General features: G+C 44.0%; 1 protein-coding gene across 1 annotated transcript; it reads right to left on the reverse strand.

The window, feature by feature from the left end:
* Positions 1-1,872: 1,872 nt before the first annotated feature.
* Positions 1,873-10,703, reverse strand: LOC125001126 (NGFI-A-binding protein 1-like). The gene is made up of 8 exons (XM_047576986.1): positions 10,194-10,703; positions 7,081-7,883; positions 6,856-6,989; positions 6,715-6,766; positions 6,196-6,315; positions 5,349-5,517; positions 4,093-4,278; positions 1,873-4,008 (listed from the first exon to the last, which is right to left on the reverse strand). Exons 2-8 carry the CDS (start codon positions 7,879-7,881, stop codon positions 3,932-3,934), a joined length of 1,539 nt encoding a protein of 512 aa, XP_047432942.1. The 5' UTR covers positions 7,882-7,883; positions 10,194-10,703; the 3' UTR covers positions 1,873-3,931.
* Between the last annotated feature and the right edge of the window lie 16,241 nt (positions 10,704-26,944).

A 26,944-nucleotide genomic window follows, 5' to 3' on the forward strand; every position in this document is an offset into this window, starting at 1 on the left:
GTTTAAATCCAAAGAGAATAAAGGTGATACAAATACACCAAATGTTTTTATTATTATTTTAAGCGAATTAATACGTAAAGTGTTACAGTTTGCTGTTAAAACAAACCGTAAAAAGGTGGTTTACCCTCTTGTATTATCAGTGATGTGTTGTCCTACACTGCCACCGTGTGGTTTGTTTCAGATTGAGGATCCCTCAGCAGATAGGACAGTGAGAGCGCCACCTCCTGGTTAAAAATGATTCCTATCAGGCAGAGAGCAAGAAGAGGAGGAGGCCATAATAGACAGCATCAATGCAATCCACCTGTGCATAAATAATTTACCCAGGCAGATTTTATTGAGCTTAAAGGAACAGATTCCAGACTCAGAGAGCCTTTTAAATGTTTGATTTGACCTCTTCTGCAGCTCGTGTGGGTGGAGTTAGACACTGAGCATGAAATAATGACCTACCGAAAGTAAATTACTCACTGGAAATATTTAGTGAGTTGCTTCACTTTGTTTCTCTGCAGCTCCCAAGTTTTTTTTTTTTTTTGTCTGACTTTTATCTGACACTGAGTAGGATAAAACAAACACACAAAAGCTGACTAATAATGGCTTTACTGAACTTGACGTGAAACATTCATGAATTTGGCCTAAATAAGTTCTGCAGCTGCTCAGACGCAAAGGGGACTTCCGACTAAATTTACATGTGGGCTGTTATTTTACAGGAATCTACTTTTATTGTTATTATTGTTTAAAAACAGTCCCTTTTGGCAGAGATGAAAGGACGTAACCTAACTTTTTATCAGACTTACTGTTGCTACGGAAAATGAACGCCTCTGTCTCCAATAGAGTGGAGGATGTTTGCATTTAGCAGGAGGTTTATTCAGGACAGAAGTTCAATCTGCCGAAAAAAAACGTTTTTATTTGCATTTATTTGTATTTGTGGTTTTCTTTTAGGTAAATTTCCCTTCACCTCGTCCTTGTGCGTGATGTTTGTTAAAAAAATAAATAAAAAATGCACGGTAAACTGGTGCCATAATCCCACTTTTTCAAATCAGATCTCAAAGTTTAATGTTGCATGTTTGTCTGCATGCAGCAGTGAACCAGAAAACAAAGGAAGGAAGGAGAGAGACAAACAAGGCGATCCCTAACGAAGCTGCAGGGAGGAGAGGCGATAATTCACCAACACCCACACCTTCTCAAAAGCAGTCAGCTTCCTGCTCCTTTCAAAATGAGGGTGATGGGTGCGCTCGGCAAGATCCCTCCCACGCTGCTTAGCGGCTGGCTTCCGCCCACCGCCCGTGGAGCCGCCCACCTCCCACCGTTGCCACAGCAACACATCACCATCATCATCATCATCATCATCATCGGTGACTTGCACTGGAGGAGGAGGAGGAGGAGGAGGGGAGGAGGGCAGGGAGGGGAGGGGTTGCAGGGCTGCCACTGTGAACGGCAACCGGCGTGGGTGTTCATGAGCTGAGCTATTCTCCAGAGAAAATCTGTCTACATGTGTGTGCGCGCGTTGGGAGGGGTGAGGAGAGGAGGGGGGAGGGAGAGGGGGAGGAGGAGGAGGAGGAGGAGGAGGAGGAGAGGATGATGGGAGGTATGTGAAAAGGACCTGCGTCAGAGTGAGTCATCGGCCACTTTCACAATGTGTTGATGTGACGCTGATGCAAATGGGCCGAGATTCATTGGAGAGAAACAAAAAAAAGAAGAAAACAAACAGAAGAAAGGAAACTCTCTCCCGTCTGGTGCTCAAAGGCACCTCGGAAGGAGATAAATCATTTTAAATGAAAGAGCACAACCTCATTACGTGTCAGTTAGCATCCAGGCTACACCTGCATGCTAGGTGGGGTTAGCTACGCTCAAGTGATCACAGAACGCACCACACCATAGAGTTCAAAAAAATAAAGTTTAATGTTTATGTGCTGTATAACAAATAAAATATATTAGTGTTTAAAAAACAGGTGCATAACTAGGTGAAGCCTAATCTATCACTTTACAATAAACAGTGAGGAGGACGGTGGTCAGACGAGCTCTCTTCTCTGAATCCGTGTTTCTACACCTGATCTCCACTCCTCTCTAGTTTGGTGCCGTAGCGGCTGCTTGGAACAAAACCACCGCGTGGACTTTTGTAAAAATGTCTTTTAAATACAAACAGAGTGCGGTTTGCACTAAAAGTGAGACGAACCCAGGGGGTGTCTTCACCCCCCGGAGGACAGACGTACAGTTACCGAGCACATGACAAACAGATGGATCCATACAGTATGCAAATAGACTTATTACTTACATAAATATTGCATTGGTCTCTGATTACGCTGAGTGAGACTAAACTATCTGAGGGAGCGGGCACGGTATTATCATCTTGGACCAAACGGACGTATTTACACGACATGAAAACAAACACACAGAACACTTAATTGTTATGTTTCTACTTCTAAACAGCAAATATGCACTGATGGCCATCACAGGTGGATTAAACACAGCTAAGAGCTAAGAGCTAACAACATCTCGTAAAGTGTGTTTTTATATTTACCAGACACAGAGTTTTTTTCCTCAATGACACTTAAGATTTTTTTTGCTTTCTTTTTTTTTTTGTTTTTTTTTTTTTTTTGCTCTACGTACATAAACACTGTATCGACACCAAAAAATCTACAGCAAGGTTACACTGGACGAAGGAAAACCCTGGTTGAGAGATTAGGCTAGCACTATGTGTTATCACGGTTTTTACTATTTACAGACCCACACTGCTGCTGACGCTCAGCTCAGCAACAGCGACAAACTTGGTGGAAAAAGCCACACATCTGCTTTAGCTTTAATATTGTTGGAAATCAGGGGGGGGGGGGATTCGCACCCGTGCGACTCACGGCGCGTGGATTTTTCCGGGAGCTCGCTGTAATGTTTGTTCCTGAAATACTCGCCGTGTGCAGATGCGTGGTTTTCTGGTTCGACAGCAGTGTTTTGCTAAATTACAAAGTGAAGTGAACCAATTAGGTCGCACCAGCCCAGCCATTCTGCCAAGACCAGCGACGGAGGGGAGGGAGGGGCCCTGCTGCTGTTCCACAACAGCTCCTGTACATCCTCGTCTTTTAAATTACCTCCCATAAATATACACAAGACAAGAGCGAGGAGGGAGGGGGGGTTAATCCCACCCCTCCTGGTTTCCCCCATTTGAAGCGAACGACAAAAAAGTTTAAAAAATAAAATCCTGCTACTACGGGGGCCGCGTCTTAACTCTTAACGTCTCCCTACAGTACTTTTCTTTTTCTTTTTTACAGTACAAACAAGTAAAGTCAGATTTGGGAGAGTGATGGAGGCTCAGACGCTCACAATAAATATTCATATCTGCTTGTAACATGAAACAAGGGAAGTAAATATCCAGATGTCTTCATTTAAGTTAACGGCTGCCAAATCCTCACAACATCTAGTGAATAATTTAGTTCATCGAACCAGATGAAAGGGCAGCGTTTCCTCTGAATTTGGTTTGAACGTCACAAAAAAAAAAGAAATAAATAAAAATGTGTTTCTAATCTGGAGCCGGAGCAACGTGCCGCTCACTCAAACACGTTTTCTGAATCCACGCCGAGCTAAGACTCGGCCCCGGCGTCACAGCCTGCAACCTGGCCGTCCGAAGAAAGCAACGAAAGCAAACTCCCGGGCAGAGGTAAGGAGTATACGAGCGTAAACGTACATCCAACGTGTACAGTTAACCCACGGACAAAGACCCGCCGAGCGCTGAGGGGCTTCTCTAGACGCTCTGGAGGTGCTTTGGCAAATACCTTTTTTAGGACAAATAAATGGAAATAATCAAATAAAAATAAATGCTATTCATGAGGCAACATTGGTTGTTAAGGCTCTACTGTGGCTGTGCTTGCTTAGTATCTATTGACGGGTAATAACTGCATACTGTCAAGTGTGAGTAGAGTGAGCTGGGGTAGAGAGGCGGGAGGCACTATGTGGAGTCTTCTGGCTCTGACTTGATGGTCTTCTTGTCCGCGCTGCCGGACGTCCGCTGCGTCGTCCCGTTTTCTGGAGACAAAAGACGGCGTCATGAGCGGAGAGGTTTCACAATGAGGCTTCGTTAAATCCAAACCTTCTGGCGTCACCGCGGACCTGTTGCTGGTGTTTTGGTGTCGTCCGTGTGGTTGTGGCTGCTGCTGTTGCTGTTGCTGTTGTTGTTGTTGTTGTTGTTGTTGTGGTTGTGATGGCGCTTCAGCTCGTTGGCTAGCTGTTTACCCAGCGGGAGGTCGCCTTCCTGCATGCTCTGACTTACAACCCGCAAGTTGATCGGCCGTTCATCTGAAAAGGATAAATATAATTAGAAACATAATATAATACCGTCGTGTACCGTCGTAGCTTTGTTTTACATGTTCAATATTCCCAGCGAGTCTTTGTGTTTGCTTCTTATTCCCTCCGAGACAAAAAGGGAGGGAAGCTAAGGATGGAGGATGGAGTCCTCGGAGGCTTGATGTGAATTTTACATCATCATAATTAGTGACTGTTTACTTTTAAAATATCTGAAAACACCAGAACATTTCTAAAAATCTGCAGAAATAAGTAAGAAAAATAAACAACAGCTCTGATTTGTTAAGGCTTTAAACTAAATAAAAGTATCTGGATGTAGTTAATTCAGACTTTTTAGGACATTTTTTTCATATTTTTGTGTTAAAACGCAGGAATTGCAACAATGAAAGAGAGTTTAAAAACCAGCCGAGAAGGAGAAGATGATGATGGTGACAAAAGGACAAGGAGCAAGAAAAGCAGGGAAGGAGAGAGGGAGGAGGAGGAGACGCCCCCCTCCAGGCAACTGGCTGGAGGTAAACAGGCGTGGGTGTGATAATTACAGGTGCATTGTGGGATTTGTGGGAACAGCGATATAATGAGCTGTCGGGAGTGGGTGAGGGAGGATGAAAACGAGATGAGGCCTGGAGGAGAAGTAAGATCCTCAATAATGATGCGTCTCCTTCTCCGTCCGTCTTTGAAAAAGTCAGAGCAAGGAGAGAAATGGAGATGGAAAAAGAAAAGAGGGCGACAGCCGCCACGTCTAGGTGTGGAAAATCAGCACCTACAGGTGTTGTTTCCATCCGCTGCAAACATCCTGTGGCGTTCACGACATGAAATCAGACTAGAGAGGAACCCGACGCTCTCTAACGATCATAAAGTCAAATTAAATCTGATCGCTTTGTTTCCCGTTGAGCTTAAACATCCACAAAACCGGAGCCACATTTATGTAAACAACCAGCTTCACCAGATCCTCAGATGACGTGTGTCTTTGTTTAAAGGGCGTATTTCCAGTTATCTTAGCTCTGCATGAATAAAACTAAGGATCATTTCGATCCGTCAGACCTACGATGAATCTGTGAGCTCACCTTGGCCGTCCCTGGTGGTGTCGGCCGTGGCTCCGTTGGTGTTGTGGGCCTCGTTGAGGTACTTTAAGGCGGCGGGGGGGATCCTCCAGTCCAGAGCCTGGAGCCGCTCCTGGACGGCGGCGTCCTGCAGGATCTCCATCTGCCTGGCCAGAAGACGCTCCAGCTGCATCTTTAATGGACACCGACAAGGAGATATTAGCATCAAGCCACCACCACGTCTTAAACTAATCTAAAAAAAAACGACTTAAATCTCAACGTTTGCAGAAAAACGTCCACAAGAAACAAACATCATCATCCGGCTAATCCAGTCAGGGAGCATTATCACGGAGGACGAGAGAGACCAAAGACTGAGATGTTGGGGAATTAAAGCAGCAGTGATGAGAGCCCATTGTCAGTCTGCACATCACTGTCGGTGTAAATCACTACAGGACGTGCTTTACATCCTCAGACGCAGATACGAGGCCTAGGGCGCAGACGCAGCCGTGAAATCGCTTCTTCTCCTCAATGCGGTTTCTGGAAATCACATCAACGTGACAAGTGTAACTGCAGCCGCGCGAACCACCGGCTGATTAACACCGAGTCGTCACACACACACACACACACACACGTATATGAAAAAAAAACATGAGACCAGACGTATGTTCCTGCACACGTGAAGAAGGAGACGTGTTCTGAGGGTAACGAGTTATCGCAGAGCTCTCCTCCTACACTCAGCTCTAATTAGGAACGAGGCCGAGCAGCATGGAAACCGACGAGGAGCGTTTTCAGGGGTCAGACTGACATGAACGCACGTAAAATAAAATATGAAGCATTTTGATGAAAGAGGTGCACGGTCCCGCACTGATACCTGCAGATTCCTCCCGACCGTTTCCTCTCCTTTCGACTTGGCGCAGGCCAGCTGCTCCCTCAGCATCTCCTGCCTCATGTGGATGGCCTGCAGCGCCTCCTGGATGTCGAAGAAGTTCTCCTGGAGGTGTCGGAAACAAAGAGGAACGAGGTTACGTCTTTACGTTCTGGACAGTTCGGTTCCTAAAAACTCTTGCACACATCACAGGCTTAATGATTCATTTTAAAGTTGTCAAACACTTTTGATTTTATTTGGATTTTATTTGGAGGAGCAGCTGAAAGTGGCGGAGAATTCCCCACGAGTAGTTTTCTGTGAGCAGGTTTTGTTTCATCCGTCTTGGCTAAACTCCCCAGAGAGTTCTCAGCCGCCACATGTTCTCGATCATGGGTTTAGGAACTGAGAGGAGCCTTTCAGAGACGAGGAGCGCTGAGAGACGGCTTTGTCTTCTCAGGCTCCGATAGCTGCGCTCGCAGGCCTCACGTTTTAATTACCGGAGCTGATTATCTTTTCACATCTCACCTCAGTTTTGATCCTTTTCGGGGACGGTTCGTCTCTGTCTCCACACCGAGACCTGTAGCAACAGAAACAGTCTGAGTCAGAGTTCCTGCTAAATGCTTCCCTGCTTATCCTCGTAGATCAGGGCTGGGGGGCAGGTCTTACTTGCTGGTGCGGTAGGTGTATTTGTAGGTGACCTCTCTGGAAATCTGCCGGGCGAGTCCGAACAGCTCGTCCCGGCGTGTGAGCAGAGCCATGTCCCTCATGCAGAGCTGAGCCGCCGCCTCGTTCACCGTCAGCTGCAAATCACACAGCGATGAGTGGAGTTACACAACGTACAAACCTCAGAGGAGACCCTGGAAGGAAGCGAGTGAAGGAACGTCTAACCACCTCGTGGAGCGTCAGGTGTTTGCCGTCTCTCCTCTTGGAGTCAAAGCGTCCATAGATGGCGCTGTACTTCCGGATCTCCTCCTCCCTGCGCGGGTCGTCGTCGTTCATCTCAAAGATGTGTCCGATCATCTTTGCCAGTTTCTTGTTGTTCTTCAGCTGCTCCTTGACCTCGGCGGGGTCTGTCTTAGGGAGCCCTGGAGCCATCCTGTCCACGCACTCCAGGACCGACTGCACCGCCGCAGCGTCCAAAGCCTCTAAAGCGTCTCTGGGTGAGGACGGGGAGCCCAGGTCTGAGGGCGACAGGCTGTGCTCGCTGTCGTTGCTGTGGCCCGACCAGAACCGCGCCTCGCTGCTGCCCTGCAGGGGCGACCCCGCCGACACTTTGTCCCTCGCCACGTCCAGCTTCCCCGGGTCGGAGCAGGCCGCCGCCACGGCTTTGGGCATCTTGACGCTGGCGGTGTTGGCGCGGTCCTGAGCGTTGAGCAGCGTGGGCGAACCCTCGGGCAGCTTGTAGACGGGGATGCTGCAGACGGGCAGCGAGGTGAGCGGCTGGTTGAAGAGGGCCGGGTTGGTGACCCAGTCCCTCAGCGCCTTCTGCAGGCGCCGCACGTGCAGCGGCTTGCTGGCCATGCCCACCAGCGCCATGATCTCCAGGAACTCCTCCTCCCCGGCCTCGCACAGCTGCTGGACGTCGTCGCCGCCCTGCTGGATGAAGGCCTCGTAGTAGTAGAGCAGGTTGGCCCGCTGCAGGATCCTGTAGAGCTGCAGCTCACCCAGGGTCCTGGGCAACACCGCCGCCATACCTGAGAGAGGAAGAGCACAGGGTCAACAAGAGCCTCGGTGCTAAGCTAAGCTAAGCTAAGCTCAACAGAGGAAGAGAGATCCACACATTTCAAATAGAAAAAAATTCTACGTTTTCTCCACTTTTATTATTTGATTTGACACCAACAAGAAGACAAGTGTCTTTACTATTCGACTTGAGCTGCTTTAGATTTAGGCTAAATGCGGCTAAAAGCGTCCACATACGCCGCCTCTGGTTGATCAGATCATAAATTCATCTCACAAACCGTCCAGACTCTGTTCCTCTGCCACCTCAAACTGTACGGCAGCACAAGAGGAGCTCAGAAAACTTGCTTCAGCCTCTTCCTATGTGCATGTGAGGCCCTGCGGAGGCCTAGCTAACAGAGGAGTGGCAGTCAGCAGGCCCGGGTTGCTGGGAGGACCACATGCCTCTCTCCACCCCTGCAGGATGTGTAGGTGGTGGGCTCGCCTCGCCCAGAATAGGCCCAGAGAGTCTGAGCCCAGGGAGCCAGACAGGCGGGGAGAGGACAAAGACAAAAAAGCTGCCTGAGACTAAACAGAGTGAAGCCATCACCTGGATGCGGCAGATTAGCCCGTAAAACTTTCTAAAATGTTCTCCTCAATCAGCTCCCTGCCATTAATCTGCATTTATCAAAACCAACAGCCGCTCCCTTGAGGTTTTTCCAGTTTATCAACATCATTTTACATATTTACACAATCAACCAACGCTCCCTCCAACCTTTTAGAAGATGTTGACCTTGAACGGTGTTAATTACAAAAATCTGTTCAAACCGCACAGAATAAAAGAGACGACTGGATCTGAAGCAGAAATAAACACACGCTGTTGAGATGGCGGACGGTGGGAGGGCGTGTGTGGAGAGGTTACAGGTGCAAATTCAAATCAAGCCCCTGGTTCAGCTTTATATCTCAAAATCTATAAAAAAACAATAATTACAATAATCAGCTGCTGAGATGTCACCACTGATGTTTAACGTTCGCTGCGCAGCCGAGAGGCTGTGACGGAAAGTAGTGATGCAGCAGAATCACTCTGGGAAAGAGTTCCTCATGTGCACCGAGACGCTTGGTCGTCAAAGAAAGATGAGAAGGTCTTTATGCTCAGTCCACTACTACAAACACAGACGTTAAAAATAAATAAAAGTGTTTGTGTGACTGAGTCAGATCAGACTTTTACACTTATCTGGAAGCGGCGTCTTAACGTGTTACAACCAGAGGCTCAGTGCTTCATGATTCATTAATATGAAGTATAGAATAAAAACATGGAGACCATCAGCTTCAGTCCTGACGTGAACCCAAACTTCTGCTTTAATGAAGCTGCACAGATTTCCACCACGTACTCTAAAGGCTTTTGATAATAAAGTGAATATTTTCAATCAAGCAGAGGTTATTTTGGTCAAAGGTGACTTCACAGTGAAAACAAGATTATGAATCAGTTCATCACGAGTTCATGTGGTTCAGCTCTGAAAGCAGCTTCACTAGTCCTCGCTCTTACTTCATCGTCCATCTGCACAAACACTCGCAGACTGATAACAGCCATCTTACTCTAGTTTTATCACAGCAGACGTGTGTGTCTGCGTGTGTGTGTGTGTGTGTCCTGGGTGTAATCCGGCTGTGAATGGCAGGCTCTAATTGAAGTCCTGATTCACAAAGCGAGTTTAGCGAGTTCGCCTTTTCACCTGGAGAGGAGAGGCGTGCGCTGGCACCACGATGGATCACACACAGAGATCACACGCTCAGATCTAGAGGCTGGTTTTCCAGGTGAAGTGCCACGCAGCAGCACTCCCTCTGCAAAATCAGGAATCCTTTGATTCTGCCTCAGGAGGAATTTCCCCGGCGGCAGCAGCCATGTGTTCATACACCTTAGTCCTTGAAAACATTTCAACCTCATATTTGCTCCTATTATTAAAAAAACGTCTTGGCAGCAGCTAAAAATAGCCCCAAATGATCCAAGCAGCACAGCTGACAATGACAGAGGACATGGCAGTGGATCCAAATAGGAAATCCTTTCAATAATTCCTAAAATATTCCTGTAGTCACATTCATCCTTTTCAGGGTGCATTTTAATCTCTGACTGTTTTTACATCCTTCTATCAGAGACCAGCGCTCAAACACCCGTTTATATTTATTCCTTTAACGCGCTCAGTTCCTATTTCTTAAGAGACATGTCACATTATCAAGTGTTCCCCTCAGCATTCTCATTTCAGGTTGCAGTTATTCTGTGAATCTGTTGAGTCTTTGCAACATCAGACCGCGGTAAAAGCAGCAGGTTTTAATCCGTGTCTAATTGCGCCTACCTGGTGAGTGTTTGCCCCCCTTTGGTCCGCCCTGGTTCGAGTCCTCTTCTTCGCCTTCTCTTCTTCTTCTTCCTCTTCTTCACTGTTTGTCAACACAAACCCTGGGAGTCCGTATGCGCACAAAGAAAGTCCGCAATGGGCAGATTCCACGGGGCTGAGCGCGGCGCGTACAATTAAAAGTCTGAATTAAAAATAAACGGGAAGAATTATCTCCAGGACACAAAGATGAAGCCGGAGATGAAGCCCGATCGTCTCTGCTTGCTCAACCCGAGCTTCACTGTTCTCCTCCCCTCTCCGGAAACTTTTTCTTTCTCCTGCAGCTGAGAGAAGAAAAAAAAACGCAGAGTATCAGTAAAAGCCGCTGACCTTCGTGCGTCTTTTGGTGCGTCTTTTTTCCTCCGAGTGTGTGTTGCGTGTGTGTGCGAGTAATGTTGAGTGTGTGTGTGAGTGTATGTGTGAGTGTGTGTGAGTGTTCGAGTCCTCTCCCAGCGTCTCTCTCCACTCCCCTGCACGAGTCACCAGCGTCGAAACCCCACGCAACGACGCGCGCGCACTTCCGCCGTGCGTAACAAAATAAAAGCGGGAGGATGAGGTTAAAAAAAAAAAAAAAAAACTCAGTTCTTAAATTAAGTAGCAAGAACCTGCAGATATATTTATTTCTTCTCTACATGCTTAAGCAAAAGCTGTTTCAGTGATGACATTTCCAACATATCCACATTATATTCTCACATTTCACTTTGCATTTTAACCATTGACTCTGCCTGTAGTTAATGAGGTTAATAAATAATAATAGAAAATAATAATAATAACACACACACAAAGCATCAAACGAGATGATGCAAAGGAAATGTGGTTGTTAACTTGTCACTTTCTTAATTTTACTTTATTAGCCTTTATTCTGGGCTGTCATTTTTTCTATTTTATTCTCTGTCTTTTTCTAAATAATGTATCCTCTTTTAATACTCCTTTATTTTATTCATTCTGCTTTCTGCCTTATATTAAATGTACGTGAACCCGGGCCATATCATGCTAAGCCTGCCATGTTATTATTGTTGTTATGTGTAGATGCTGGACTGTAGACACTGAATTGCCATTTGGGGATTAATGAAGCTTTCTGTATTCTGCATATTGTCTGGGGTACTGTTGTGTTTTATTTAATCATGTGTCATGTGTTTTAAAAAATAAATAAATAAATAAATCATATCACATTTAAATTTTTATTTTTAAAAAAAAAAAAAAAAAAAGGTGCTTTTATGTTGTAAGCGATTCCGGTTTACCGCGTCCTCTTTGCGCGCAACTTTACGCAAAGAAAGTGGGATATTCCGCGCGGTTGCCACAGTCTCTCTCTCTCTCTCCCTCTCGCCCACGCTGCTCCCTGCGTGACGCAAATCCGCGCGTGGGCGGACACACGGGGCGTGGGAGGCTTTCTGCACGGAATACCAAACACAGGCAGGTTCAACACCCACAGTGCGCCAGAAAGACACAGCAGTTTGCACACTTCATGCTCTCAAACTAAACTGTGGATTTGGTTCTTTATCCCTGGCAGCAAATCTTTAATCAGTGAATATTAAACCTCATCACTCAAACCCCTTTTAATATGTTGTGTTGTTTAATAGTAAACATGTTTTTCTTTATATAAACTACTTGTTAAAAGTGACCATTACTGCACTTTCCATCGTTGTGTTATTGTTATGAATGTGTTGTATATTTACAGTAGCGTGCATGCACATTTATTCTGACGTTTATGAGAAATATATCAATAAAATATAAACATATACAGTGAGATTTAACTGACGTCATGCATAAACTATCCATGTATATATATATATAGTCTCATAGTGTGTTTGTGGTTGTATATCTTTTTACACATTAACCTCCTGCGTCCTCATATGGGGACATTAGGTTTTAGGTTTTTATTCTGCTTCATTTAAAACAGATGTCCTCAGATACTAGTTGGTGTAAAAACATGACAAAAATGATACAAAGGTACAAAAAGTCATCAAATTTAATTTATTTATGATTATTAACTTAATAATAACGAGCTATAACTTCGCTAATTATCAAGTACTCGCTTGAGTACGTTGGAACTTCATTATCTGCAATTCTGCCTTTACACACTTTAATATTTTGTTCCATATTGGTGACTTTATTATAACATTGAGTGAAATAATCCCTGTGTCCACATATGAGGACAAACTTTTTTTTTTACACAAACTACTTCCTGTTTAAAGACGATGTATACTGTGTATTTAATGCGCTGTGTCATGTTCTCCTCTGCCTACTTTGCATATACAGGATATATTTTTATTTCATTTTTTTTGTTGTTTACATTTCTTGTTTAGCTGCTGCTTCGTAGCCTTTGAGGATGGTAATTTAAATCCTGTATTGTGTTGCACATGTAAGAATTGACAATAAAGTTAATGTTAAAGACTTAATGTTTACACTTTTTAGATCCTACTCATCCCAATGTTTGTCATTGTTGTGTGTAAGAGTTTATATTTATATTGTTTTTGTGTCATTGTGTATATATGTAAAGGTTTTGTGCAGGTATAACTTAATATTATAATATTAGCTTATGTTTGGATTAATATAGAAGATATTTAGTCCCGTATTTTCCTGTATACATCTTAAATGGTGCGTTTTTCTCATCTATAATGTGCGCACCAGGACATGTTTTTATGTATTTGTCACACCGAGCTTCTGAAAATGAACACATCTTGAAAAGTTGGAGGAAAACACATGAGACCTGCTTTACGGCAACAACAACAAACAGCACCTCCTTAATGAGTAAACTGGAAATTTTCTTCCTCTTCAGCAACTTGGTGGAAATCCTCCAACTGTGGCTCAGTTTACAAAGCTAGAAAATAAACAAGAAAACATTCCCATCATCAGATAAAAGTACACAAATGTCTTTCTATCATGTGTTTAAACACTGAAGTTTGTGTTTCACGCTATGACTGCGACGGTGACATGTTTTGGTCACGTGCGGGTCCCTGAAGCTGAGAACCACACAAGTGCGTCAATGAAAACCGCCTGTATGCAAATGCTTCATTCAGATTTCACAATTTTACAATCAGCCGCGATGTGACAGGGCATGCAAATGGTTTCCAACACAGGGAAGTGGGTAGCAGGAAACCCTCTGAACACTGCGCGCATATGAGTGTACCAACACACTGGTTTGTTTTCGGCTGCCCTGGACGAGTGTTTCCCAAATGTGACGCTGAGAGACAGGCAGACAGAAAGTCCGTCTGTAAACACAGAAGTTCACAAGTCGTTCTGTTAGTTCTAGTATTAGAGCGCACACACCTGCGGCACAGTGGTTATCAGAGGAAGCGTCACTTCCTGAATCATCCGCTTCACCTCAAACAAGCATGTCAAAGGTCAACGAAGATGTGATTTAACAGCATTAACCCGTTCGCATCCTCTCGCGCTGCAGCGCCGCCAAACTCCGCCTCATTTCACTTTAATATTCCCAAACGTTTGTCTCCTCTTCCTTCCACTCTGCCTGGGTCTCTATCAACGAGCTATTTTGGGGAACCAGGCCAGCTGCCACCAGAGCAACACCCTGGGGACAAAACCAGAACGGCTTCTGTCAAACCCCCCGACACACACACACACACAGACACACACCACCACCCCAAAAACCCAGGCCTCCACCATCACAGCCTGCACACAGCAGCAGGAAACACAGCGTCAAAGCCCGAATCATGATAAAACTAGTATTAGCAGAGAGGACGTATACGTGCGTCTGCAAAAATCACCACTTTTCATTTTATTTTGCACAAATTAAACATGAAATATTTTTTATTTCAGCCTTTATTTAACCAGGTTGATCCCAGTGAGATGCACGGGAAGCCTGGCCAAGACAGAAACTCACGCAACACAAATAAAATACACGGACGATAAAAATCAACACGACCAAGACCAAGAAAAGTAGCTTCTCCAACGTCTTTCACACTGAATTAATGAAACGATGGGTTTAAGTGACACTGTAGAACATGGATTTTACTTTGGACTGATTAGCCTTTGTGCTAAGCTAAGCTATTTTCAAGCTTTTATGCTCCAACTGTTTGATTACTTCCTGAATTTATTCCAAAATAATAAAGCTGATAAGAGAATCTTCACATCTAAAACGTCACATGATACTGTTTTCATCCAAGGCTACACCAACTAAAAATGTAAAACTTCGCCTCCTAAGAACATCTGCTATGAAAAGTGGAGGAAGGAAGTGTGAACTGGACCGTTTTGTCACATGATGTATGTATTTCTGACGTGGAGACTGAAACTTTAAGCTCAAACGTCGGTGATGTGTTTTCCAAACGCACACATCGAGCAGGTCGGCAGGTACGATTCCAGATTTCAGTCCGCCCACCTCCACTTTCTAAACCCATGTCCGTGTGTGTGTGTGTGTGTGCGTGTGCGTAATTATGCAGATATGACCTTCTAGCTGCGTTCTCATGGATCAGCCTCCGCGCAGACGGGGATCAGATCAGCCTCCGAGAGGTAGAAGAAGAAGAAGAAGAAGAAGAAGAAGGGGCGTCGGCCCCACGTCGCTCTGTTCTGACCTCCCTCCTCACCGACACACACCGTACTCCATATGTAAGAACACCAAGCAAACAAAGACAAATTAAAAGAGCTGCAGGAAATAGGATGTCCACCCACACTCTGAGGTAGGTTGACACCCAGGCTGCTTGTTCCCACAAGTCCCAGTTACCCAGTTCACCTAATTCTACACAGCTGCCTCGTTTCTTTACTCTCTGTATTTATCTGAATTAATCAAATCACATTAACCTCTTCACGCTCCAGCTCATAAAAACACAATTCTGTTTTGTTTTATGTGTGCACATGAGTGTAGCTCATCAGATGAGTGACTGTGGCTTTTCTGGACATATCTGTGTAAAAGACTCATTATTTGTTTTAGTCGTCTGCAACATCGAGAAAAACCAGTGAGTTTTTATTTCTCCGATTCTCACGACTAGACCAGTCACATCCTGAAAGAGTCACGGCATAACTCAATGAATCAGAGGCAGCGAGCGCGAGTCAAAGCCCATGGAAAGTAACCACGTATTGATTGTAATGTCTTCAAGTTAGAATTTTTATTTTTTTTTTGTAGTCCTGAAAGCATTAAACTCCCCCTACAGCCAGAGTTAGACGGTTTTCACATGACAGCAGCAGTCTGCTTTCATGTCGCCCTGTCAATCATTCCCAGAGAGTAGGCGTCACTTTTTTCTTTTTCTTTTTTTTCCATTTTATTTTTTTGCGTGTCCTCCCTTTTCCCTTCCAAGCCTCCAAACAGTGGATGTATCTCATTTGGCAAAAAGCCGCTTCGTATTTCACTTTTCACGAGACGTCTGCTCGTTTCATTTCTGCAGCTCTCTCCTTCTCCTTCTTCTTCTTCTTCTTCTTCTCCCTGTAACTTTTTTTTCCTTCTTCTTCTTCTTCCCCCCCGGAGTAGAAACACATTTCAATGACACGCCCACGCCTGGGCCTGTCAGCCCCTCGCCCTGTCAGAGCGCCCACGCTGCTCTGCTCCCCTTCTCCCTCCCCTCTCCTCCCTTTCCCACCAGCCCACATCCTCAACACTTTGCGATCTAAAAAAGCAGCTTTTTTTCATCCAAGTTCCTCTTTTGGAGGAAAGAAAGAAGGAAAAAAAAAAAAAAAGGAGAGGAGGAACAACAGAGCGGCATGATTCAGTCTCCAGGCGGTGGAAGCGCTTGTCATGGAGTGTCCCTTTTCATTTGGAGTGAATATGGGTTACAGGATGACTGTGATGCCAAAAGCAGGAGTTAGTTCAATTTAATAAAAAAAAAATAAATAAATAAAGAGAGAGAGAGGAGAGAGAGTTTGGTGCCTCCTATTGTCGTCTCCACCCAGAGTTGTGTTGCTGTTTTTTTTTTAAGGACACGTTTTTAGACGGGCGTGGAGGTGACTACAAGAAATTAAAAAAATAAAAACAGTGTGAAATGAGAGAATCTGCTGCAAGTTCTTCTTCTATAAAACATATTCTGTGAGTTTATGAGGCCTCGGCTTGTGTGTGTGTGTGTGTGTGTGCGTGTGTGTGTGTGTGTTTGCACAGCCTCCCTGGTTAGTCTTACTTTGTGTCTGTTGAGAAAGTGTGGGATGGAATGAGCGGCTTATGTCTGACTGAACACGTGTGTGCATGCGTGGGCAGGGAGTGTGTATAGGGGCGATGTGTGTGTGTGTGTGTGTGTGTGTGTGTGTGCGCGCGTCTTTGCACATATTACACTGGCGTGGGCGTTTTGGGCAAGGATGTGTGTGGGCGTAGCGCGTGTGGGCGGAGGTTATGTGACATACAGATAGAGACTGCAGTGTTCCTGCAGTGTGTTTATGTGTGTGAAACTTTACTGCAGAGTGTGGACGGTGGAAGCAGCTATAGGGACCCTGCCGCCGCCTGCACATGTGCCAGCACGAAAACCTGCAGCCTTCACTTACTGCCTCTTCCTCTTCTTCTTCTTCTTCTTCTTCTTCTTTGAGCTGAAGTCGCCACCGTTGGAGAAACTCAAAATAGGTCAAAGTGCAGCAAAGGACAAATTCACAACAGCAGCTAAATAAAAACAAAGGCATTCTCTCCTGAAACCGGTGGAAAATGTTAAAAATAAAAAGTTTGTTTTACCTGTGAATGAATGACGCCGCTTCCTCCGACCACTTGGAGCATCGGTAAAGACGATGCAACGGACCGTTCAGTGTTTAACTGGAGATGTTTTACATGTCGAGTTTACATCGACCTGCTGAAAATGAGTCACGCTTCTCTCAGGGGCTCGGTTCACGGCCTTGTGGTTCACAGAAACTACAAAAAGGCAATGTGTCAAACAACACTCGCACCTCTGAATCACTCACAATTATTCAGTGTTTCTCAACAATTATCACACACCAGGAAGGACCCGCGCGCTGTGGCGCTAGTTTAGCCGATGCTAAGGCGCCGCGCTTTAAAAGTGCACGCTACACGGCCTCTATCGTGCTTTTATATGTTGTTTTTAACTTTTTCTCGTCTCAAAGATGAATTATTTTACTTTTTAAGGAGCAAAAACATGAACGAAGGTCAAGTGCTGGCGGCTTTAGTGGCTAGCTACATGTACGCACCAACTTTATTAGCATGCTAAGATACGAGCTACGTAATTTAAGGCCAAGAAGGAACCCCCTACCTACTATATGTGTTCAATATTAAACTACTGCTGTTTATAAATGTACATTATAATTTTTATAATTTTGCATTTAATCTTTCATGACATTTCTGCACTTTGCGATAAATGACAACTTCACATTTTCTCTTCTTTTTTTTGTTTTTTACATTCACTTTTTTTTTAAAAAAATGTGAGGTTTTGAGCTCGTACTGAATTTGCTTGGCAGCTCATCAAAACTTTTTTTAAGTGGGTGGGGTTCTTCTGGGGGGATTTCGTTTTAATCTGGTCCCTGACTGTGCTGTTGTGCGTGACAAACCCAGTGCATTCACTCATATTGTTCTCACATTGTGCGCGCTGTAAATTTCACCGCGCGGTGTAGTCAGAAACAGAATGAGCAGAATGTGCATCATAAGGTGCAGAACGACGTGAAGTGAGCTCACTTTAAACGTAAGAAGAAAACTGAAAATTATTAACTCCACAATCAAATGCAAATACATATATGTGTATATGTGTGTGTGTATGTGTGTATAGCAGCTGTGATTCACATATTAAAAAGGTCATTTCAAGGTAAAAAGTCGCATCATTTACTGTTGAGAGAAAGTACAGAAAAAAACAGGCCAGGCGTCATTAATGTGTTGGAGTTTCTTCTGGTTTTAAAATGCTACCGTGTGAGTAGCACCTCTAAAGCTTCAGTGGGCAGCCCTGCAGCTCTCTGCTGACATGTTGTGGGCTGACGTGGAGGGGATTTGCCCATTTTGGCCACGTACAGGCCTCAGCGACCCTCGCCGCCCACGGCAACCTTCACCGTGAGAGTGCTGCTGACGTCTGACATGTCTGCTATCTCCAGGCGGAGGCTGACGCTCCCTCAGCCACGACCACGCACTGCAGTCAGAGAGAAACCGGCGGCCTTCGATGTGGTGCGCGCCTGTGCACGACTGAACACCTCAAACTCGGAGCTTATCAGAAGGTGTGATTAATCTGCTAAGTGCATTAATTTAGGAGGCTGAGGAAGAAAGGTCATGACTACCTATCAGATTCAAACTTTGAACGCTGACATGCAGAGATGTGACAAAAGATGAGCACTAATGGGAGGGAAAAATCCCAGAGAAGAGAAGAAAAACTGGTAGAAATGATGAAACAATGCGAGCGCTACAAGGGTGTGAGCAAAGTTGAGGCAGGCTTTGAAGTGAAGCCACACATTTTGCATGATTATTGCTGTTAAGTTTTTGATCTCGAGCCAGCAGGCACGAAAAACAACAGCAGCTTGGGATTAGTCTCCCCCCCACTCACACGCCTACCTTGCCAGCATAAGTCCCTGACTCAATTAGAAAAAAACCTCTGCAACTTAGGGCTCCTCACGCACAAGTACCCACATCACCCAGCCCACGTCCCTGCAGCACATCACAACCGGCATCGCTTTAATCGCCGCGCACAATGAATGCACAGGGATTTGTCTTGGTGACATTAATGCGGAGACATGCTGACAACTAATGTACACACTGGTACGACGGCGCGGAGACAACAGGGCCGGAGTCACCGAGGAAATAAAGATTTATCTGCCTTTAATTAAATATCAGATATCATCCTCGGAGACGGCTGCCGTCACAGGGGGAGCGCGTAAAAAAAAACTAACGGGGAAATGAGGAAAGTGTTCAAAGCTCCATTTTGATGCAAAGACGGTAAAAATCTGGATTAAGCGTTTAAAAACTGTGCATAAAACTGTTAAATGTTGCTCAAATCCTGCACAAACCTGAAGCACTAGCAGGGACAACGTTAAGATAATGTAACACTAACATGCTATACATGTCGTTTTTATTTGTTTTTACTTTCTTTGGACTCAAACGTGAGTAAAAACCTAAATGAACTGCAGACAGCTAGCAACACGTAGCCGCTCGAGCTAATGTAAAAACTATATTTATCTCTATAAACCACCATCTCTGCAAACAATGCTCACAAGGTTCAGCGCAACACTTCCTCTTTGCGCTGGTGACATTACTGGCAGTAGTAGCCGGCACTTTCTTTACCAAAACATGAAGTATGAAAGCAGAACCTCCCCCAGCGTTATAATTCAAATCAGAGGATTTCCCTCAGAGGTTCAACCTCATCTGTTCCACTCGCGCTAGGCTCCCGCAGCCTGGATCGAGCCGTCACCGCTTCCTTGTGATGTCACCGGTCTAGGAAGTGAAGTGGAGTTGATTAACGGGAAGTTCCTCCATGTAAAAGAGCTCCAGCGAAGTGAGTTGAAATGCGGCTATAAATGTGAACGTCCCGAATGCAAATGCATGTAAAGGTCTCTCTGAACACAAGTCACCTATGAATCAAATAAACAGATGAAATTTCTTCACATAAATGACTCATCTGTAAATGTTTAGCCACTGTGGGCAGCGAGATAAGTCCACACGCTCCATCTCTGACCTTTACTTATTCTCTTGTATTTATCCAGCGTGTTTGGTGTCAGCTGGACGCCCTGAACTCAAGGGTTCTTCTTGCTTCTTGACTGAACATGACGTCAAGACCGTTTTTTTTTTTTTAGTGTTTCCGCCTTAAAATAAACAGTTTTGATTCAGACGAAGAGGAAGAATGAAAATACGGAACTTTTGTCTCCATCTCCGCTGATGTGATGTGAAGAAAAACTCGAGACCTAAACGGAGCCGGAGATGAATTCGCTGCTTTTTAGTTCGTGTGTAAAAATCCAACCAGCTCCTAAAAAATGTGGAATAATTTGTGTTTTCTTTAACCCTCAGGCATCTGTTTAATTTACCAGACAAAAACATCCACGTCCAAAAACTTATACAAAAACTCTTTTTTCTGCATAAATCTCTTAAACCACTTCAGCACTTTACAAAAACTACCAAAAATTCAATCATTTTGAGGATTTTCACCTTTTTAAATGCCAGTTTTATTACTTACTTGACGTCAAATTTGCTTTTTTCCATGAAACTCATGTTGGGCGGGTGGAGCATTTTATTCAGATCAGTCTTAGATATGACCGAGATTATATAAAACATTGACTTGATTGCATTGTTAGTTTTTGTTACCACTAAAAATGTCCCATTGACTTCCACTATAACTACATTTTTAAGTCTCTCAGCCTTGACACAACAAAATCAATTTAATTTATGAGAAAAATGGTCAAATTTGTAAATTTTAGTGTTAATGAACTTAGCATAGTTTAGCTCCCTAACATTGAAGAAACCTTTTAAAAATGTTGAGCCACTTTTGGATGGAAATCACATTTTACTTTAACGCATCACCTGAGATCAGCTTTTTGGCTTTTTTCTCTGGTCCAATCAACTCTCTTTTCTTACCCTTCAGGAAGACAAAATAATAATAATGATAATAATAAAAAAAAAAAAAAAGCTCCCCACTCTCCTTCAGTGACTTTAAAGTCCAGCTGAAAGCTTTCAGATGTACAGCTCCGTCCTCCTGCTGCGCTGGCCCTGCAGACTGCGGGGGCCGGAGGAGGGCCCAGGCGGGGCCGGACCGGCCAGGCCTGCTGGGCTGCTGGGCTACGGCCGCCCACGGAGAGGCCTGGCTGGGTGGGCGTCATCTATGGAGCGATTGATCCCGGCCAGGACAAAAAGTCTCCCTGTTGTCCTGGTCGAGGGACGGCAGCAGAAAGAAAGAAAGAAAGAAAGAAAGAAAGAAAGAAAGTCCCCGCTGCAGTACTCCCAGATTTAAAGCTGGGTGAATTACATTTCTGTGTCGTACATAAAGCACTTTAACTTTTGCTCAAAGATGTTTTCGGGTGCTTTCTGACTGGTGATTTGTTTATTTCCCTGAGGTGTGCAGCAGCTTGTGGAGGCGTGATGTTTCAAGCACCGGTGAGACGGGAGATTCACAGATCCTCGAATTTTTCAGGCTCCTCGGATGCTGCACCGCACGCTCACGTGTCCCAAACGACACATTTTTTTTTTTTTTTCAAGCTGCTTGGATATTTCTCGACTGTGGAGGTCAGAGGTCGCAGCAGATGGAACCGAATTCTACATTTATCTGCAAACATTTGAAGTTTCCGCTAATTAGTGCCATGAGGCAACTGTGGAAAATGTGAAGCGAAAAAGTAAAAAGAGGCAGGGAAGGTAAACCTGGTGCGACTTCAGCAGAACGCCGCCCCGGCTGCTTTGAAGTCCAGGCAGCCGTGGTTGGCGGTGGGGGGGCGGCGGCTGCTGTGGGTTTGGTGTGGAGGTGTTCGCCTGGAGAGGGGGAAAGGTCACAGCGGCAGAGTAGGAATCTTTTACGCTTTATAGCCGCCGTCTGAGCCGTTTATCAGCCGCCGCCGCCGAAGGGAAAGAAAAACAACACCTGAAGATTTCTGGTGACGTGGGCTTCGAGATGACTTTCATGCATCGAGGAGGTTTTGGAAACTTTTGGGTCAAAAACTCGAATTACTGCAAAGCTGCACTGAGGAAGCAGACCTAGATACATAAGTCATTCAAGCACCACAAAGTATTTGAAGAAATCTGCATTTTACAAATGTTTTTCGAGCTCAAGGCGACATTCTCACTGCAGGAGATTTGAGAGATAATACCTGTTCACATGACCACTGACGCTCTCTAACTTTTAAGATAAGATCATAATTTAAGATAATTTTAAAGGAGAAGGATTTTACCGCGTCAACGTGAACTTTGCAGACTTAGATACACTTTAATGACCCATAAGGGAAACGGCTTAGTCACGGTAGCTCAGCTGCACGGAAAAGAAACTGAAGAACCACAAGTACAAAGAAAGATGAAATAAAATAAGATTAAAAATGAAACATAAGGACTATATTGGTGGTGAGAGATCTTAAAGTGTAGTTTAACAACTACAAAGAGCTTTGTGCTGAGTTCATTGAGATTTGCTTATTTAGGAAACCAACTACAGCAAAATGAAAGATTTTAGATTCATAAAGTTGAATTTTCAACATTTATTGCTCAGGATTTGCTTGGGACAAAGATTCTTTTCAATAATTGGTCTACAAGCGGATTAAAATCAAGTCATCTGATCAACTTTATTGCTTTTATAGCTTAGCTACAACCCTAACCCTTTATTTGTTTTGGTTTTTGGTAATGCAAATTAACAGTCTTGTATAAATGTTTTAAGCTAAGCAGTCAAAGATAAAAAAAAAACTTGCTAACCTGACAATGTTACTTTCGTGCAGATGCAGTTCGTCTCCTCGCTGTCTTTTCTTGGAGGCTGCAGATGTTGATGCATCTGGGAAAGAAGAGGTTGTGTTGTAATGAGTCCAGCTAGTGACACTTCACTCTGCAGCTTTTCACTCGGTGCTTTCTCATCTCATGGTAATTATCATCCTGATCCGTCATTAACCAGACTGTAGAGCTACGCTGCCCCTCAACTCCAGCCTGCGCTCATTGATTTTTAATGATTAATAATGCATGTGTTATTATAAGCACCGTCTGCTCTCTGATCCACATCATCAGCGGAGGAATAAAACCACCAAAACATGATTCTCACTCATCATTTCTCTTGCTTTTTTTCCCCTCCTGATCAATATGAAATATAAAATGGGAAAAAAAAACAAAACCATGCAGCAGTACGTAATCTGTAAAAAGTAGAAAACCAGCAGCAGCCTGCAGCTAAACGCCGGTAACCTCCCATCCCGCTGAGACTCATGTGTAGAAATCATACTTGGCTGGCGAAACGCTGAAAGGCTCTGGCAAAAATTTGGAAGGCGCCAAGTATTGTGACCGCTGGATGAAAATGTTAATTTCTTCCCTTGATAATGATGCATGTCATTTCCAAATGTGATTACACAAACAGAATGGTGTGTAGCACGCTTGTAATGTGCTTAAGATGTTTTAAAACACATCACCGTGTCTGCACACTGTGACACATAAAAGGGTAATCTCTCTAAGGTTTTTTCAGATTAAAAGCACAGGGGGACCCGGGGCAGTTCCCTGAGGAACCCCGGGATTAACGGTTTGAAATCACGAAGGTAATTTGAGGTATTTGTGACATTTAAGGAGCTTATTAGCTGAGTGGTACATTTAAAATACAAGAACCACACGACACCATTCACATAAATCTATTATATTTGACCTGGATATTGAATTTAACTGGAGAATAATAACAGGATGCGTTGAATTCTAGCTAATAACATCTTTGAACCTTGATCTAAAAATAAAGCTCTGCAGCTACAAGGATGTAACATTAAAGTTTATAGTCAAATCAGAAACATGCCTCCCCAGGTGCAGTGGATGAGGCAGCCGCTTAAAAAATACTTACCCGCCATTTTTTTTTTTTTTTTTCCACTGCCCACTCATGAAAATAATATTTGAATGTGGAGCATGTGCCAAACGCCCCCTGCTAAGAAAACAAATTAAATGAACAACGCAGTAAAGATCGTATATGCGAAAAGGTGGTCAGCATCCACTGAAATGCAAACGGTGTGTGTTTGTGTTTGTGTTTGTGTGTGGGGGGTGGGGGGGGACAGGTAACAGCATCACTACAACGTCCTCCTTATTTATTCCTGAGTGAATGGAGGGAGAGGTTGAACGCAGCCAGCGCGGTGACGCCGGAGCGACCATGACAGCTGTCTGCTCTGATATATCGTAGCCTGCTGCACCCAGTTCACACTGCAAGCGCTCGCCCTCCTCTGCACACGGATACTGTTAATGTTACTGTAAAACCACACAAGAGGTGCTAACAACGTCAAGTCTGGGGGGCGGGGGGGGGGGGGGGGGGGTAAATGTCACATAAACAGAGACTATGTAGTTTCATTTCCAACAAACTCTCCCAATCAGACAAAATAAATCAATTAATATGACAAAAATGACAAACACGCTGTTAATAAAAGGTAATTGCCTTCACAAAACTCACCTGTGCTAACTGCTAACAAGCTAACTAGCAAAGAAGCAACAGCAGAATGATGTACAATTGGGTAATATTTTGCTTTTGGAACTTGAATCTGAATCTGAATCTTTCTACTTTTATGTTCTAAATATTAAGCTAAAATTAAACCTTGTTATTGTTGTGATAATTTTTTTTCTCCCGCAGGAATTGGGAGTGTGTTATTGTTGGTGATGCAGGACTTTTTTAATACGAGGCATGCAGCCATGTCATATTTAGCCTGCAGCACGTTGCCAAAGCAGATGACTTCGCTGTGGTCTTTAGTCTGACTCAGACTTGACTCAGGTGGTCCTGGTCGCAGCACTACAGGAAGTCAAACCGGGGTCGTCAGGGTGGTGGTGGGTCGGGGGGGGTTTCTGGAGCGGCGTCAGCACCGCGCTCGTCTTTAACCCGTGCCCCAGTCCGCTGTCTGCTCGGTTACGCTCCACCGTTTAGTCACTTAGCCTCGGTGGTCTCCTGCAGTTCACCTTGCAGGGCAAAGCCTGTGCAGATTTCTGCTGAAAGAAAACAGCCGAGCAGCCGGTTTCACTATCTGGTTCAAAACAGAGAGTCAAAACATGACTGTGACTGATGACACGTGCTTTTAGTTTTAGTTTACGCTTATAAGCCCATTGGTAATAACCTTTAATAATCCTCTAACAATCTTTCAAATCTTTGAAAAAGTGAAATTTGACCGTGACTTAACGAGCCACAAGACAAAGCATTTGAGAATCAGTTTGTTTACATGCATGTGAAAAAAAAAAAGAATTATTACCTTAATCTGACTTTAACTGGACAACTTAAGTGCATGTGACACAAGGATGTATTGCACAAAATCCTGCACTTCCAAGCAAACTTCAGATCTTAAATGTCTAATTATGGCTCCGACAAGTACAATCGAAGGTGTTAAAGTCAAGAAAGGCTGTTTTATTTACAGAATTTGCACTATTTTTCCAACAAATTGTTACAAGCAACAAACTCTGGGACTTCGAAAGCCTTTTTCATGTTGGTTAAAACTCCATTTTTAGGCATGAACATGGTTCATTCCTATCTATTCTGTCATTTCCTTGTGTGTCAGAAAGTTCCTGCAACGGAATAAAAAAAAAAAAAAAAAACAAGGCTTTTTTTTTTTACCAGATTGACGCTCTTGGTTTCAGGACCAGGTTTTTGTTCCTTAAGAGAGTCCAGGAAGAAACCAGCAGCCATCATCACCTCGACTCAACAGTTCCTCCTCAGGGTGTCTCTCCGCTCACTTCGCCATCTCGGCACAGGGAGGGAAAGAAGCTAAAAATAGCTTCAGGTTGTATCTGGGCAGCGTCGGCCAGCAGCGACCGATTAACACGACATTCATCCCTTTAAAAAAACGACTTTTCTGACATGGACTCATTTTCAGGTTTTAGCTTAAATGAAGCTAAGCTGCAAAAAGGAAATAAACCTGGATGCTAAGAGGAAAATTACATATATTTCAAGTTGCGTTGCTGGTGTTTTGACAACAGATTAGGACGTGAACAGGTGAGAAGAGTCACTCAGACTCTGATAAATAATCAACTGCACATCCCAACAAAGTGAACACAAGCAAGAAAGAAGCTACAAGTGCGACCGGAGACGTGCGCAGGTCAGCAATTCCCTGCAATTTCCAGAGAGCTCACCTAAACGACATTGTGTAACGTTCAGCGGGAACACAACAGCATTATTCTCCTCATTATTAAGGAGCACGCAACACAAAACATCAACAGCACAGGAGCTGATGAAATTTCTCCACAGATATCAGACACACTGACTGTGCCAAGACGGTTTTGATTTTTTTTTTTTTTTTTACGACAGCACATAGACTAGTTTTTGAGGAAGCCTATTACTGTCCTCCCACACACACCCATCAGTAGCAGGCGCACCGCGACCTCAATAACCCTCCACACACACTCACAGGGTCCATTTAAGACGCCATGAAAAATCCGCCCGCGACTCCCAGAGCGCTACTGCCACCAAGAGGCCGCTTCGACACACGGCACACGCTTAAAAAAATAAAAGAAATGAAGCTGGATCATGTTCTCTATGATGTGCAATTAAACAATTAAATATGCTGCAAAGTAACATATATTAAAAACTATTCTCTTTCAATTACATCCCATCATCTTCCTCTGGAGGATTGAGAGTGTAGGTTTAAAGCTCTGGAAATAGATCTCAAAACGAATTCAGCTGAGAGAGAAAAGAAAAAAGAAATCAATGCTTGAGTCTGGATTTTTCCTGGAGCGTTCACAACGTCTGGAAGCAACTTCAAGTTCATTTACTGCATGTTCACACTCCATATTTATTATTTTTTATTGCACCATTTGCCTCAGTTTACCTTTAGGTGTGAACTGATGCCACCAGAACGCTGCTGAATAACGGTCAGCGGGAGAAAATTAGTTTTAGAGTCGAGAAGAGTTGCAAAAGTCACAACTTCTGTGCAAAAGAAAAAACAAAAACACTAAAATAAATTTGCATTATTCACTTTAAATCTTTGGTTCTTGAGATTCTGCAGAAAATATCTCTCGTATGTGTCACGCTGACGTTAAAGCCTGAGGAGAAAAACTCAAACACCTGATAAGTTATATAATAATAATAATAATGTTGATTTCGGTGCAAAATCTGATTTTTTTTTTATGTATAAACTTGATCTTGCTTCCAAACTTTTGCCCTGTATTGTTTAAACCATATTAAATGCATTCATTCAACAATAGAAAAAAATAAGGCACATAAGGGTATTGAAAAAAAATAAAATAAAATAAAAAAACATGTCTG

Source organism: Mugil cephalus, chromosome 23 (genome assembly GCF_022458985.1).
Source record: "Mugil cephalus isolate CIBA_MC_2020 chromosome 23, CIBA_Mcephalus_1.1, whole genome shotgun sequence".
NCBI classification, from domain to species: Eukaryota; Metazoa; Chordata; class Actinopteri; order Mugiliformes; family Mugilidae; genus Mugil; species Mugil cephalus.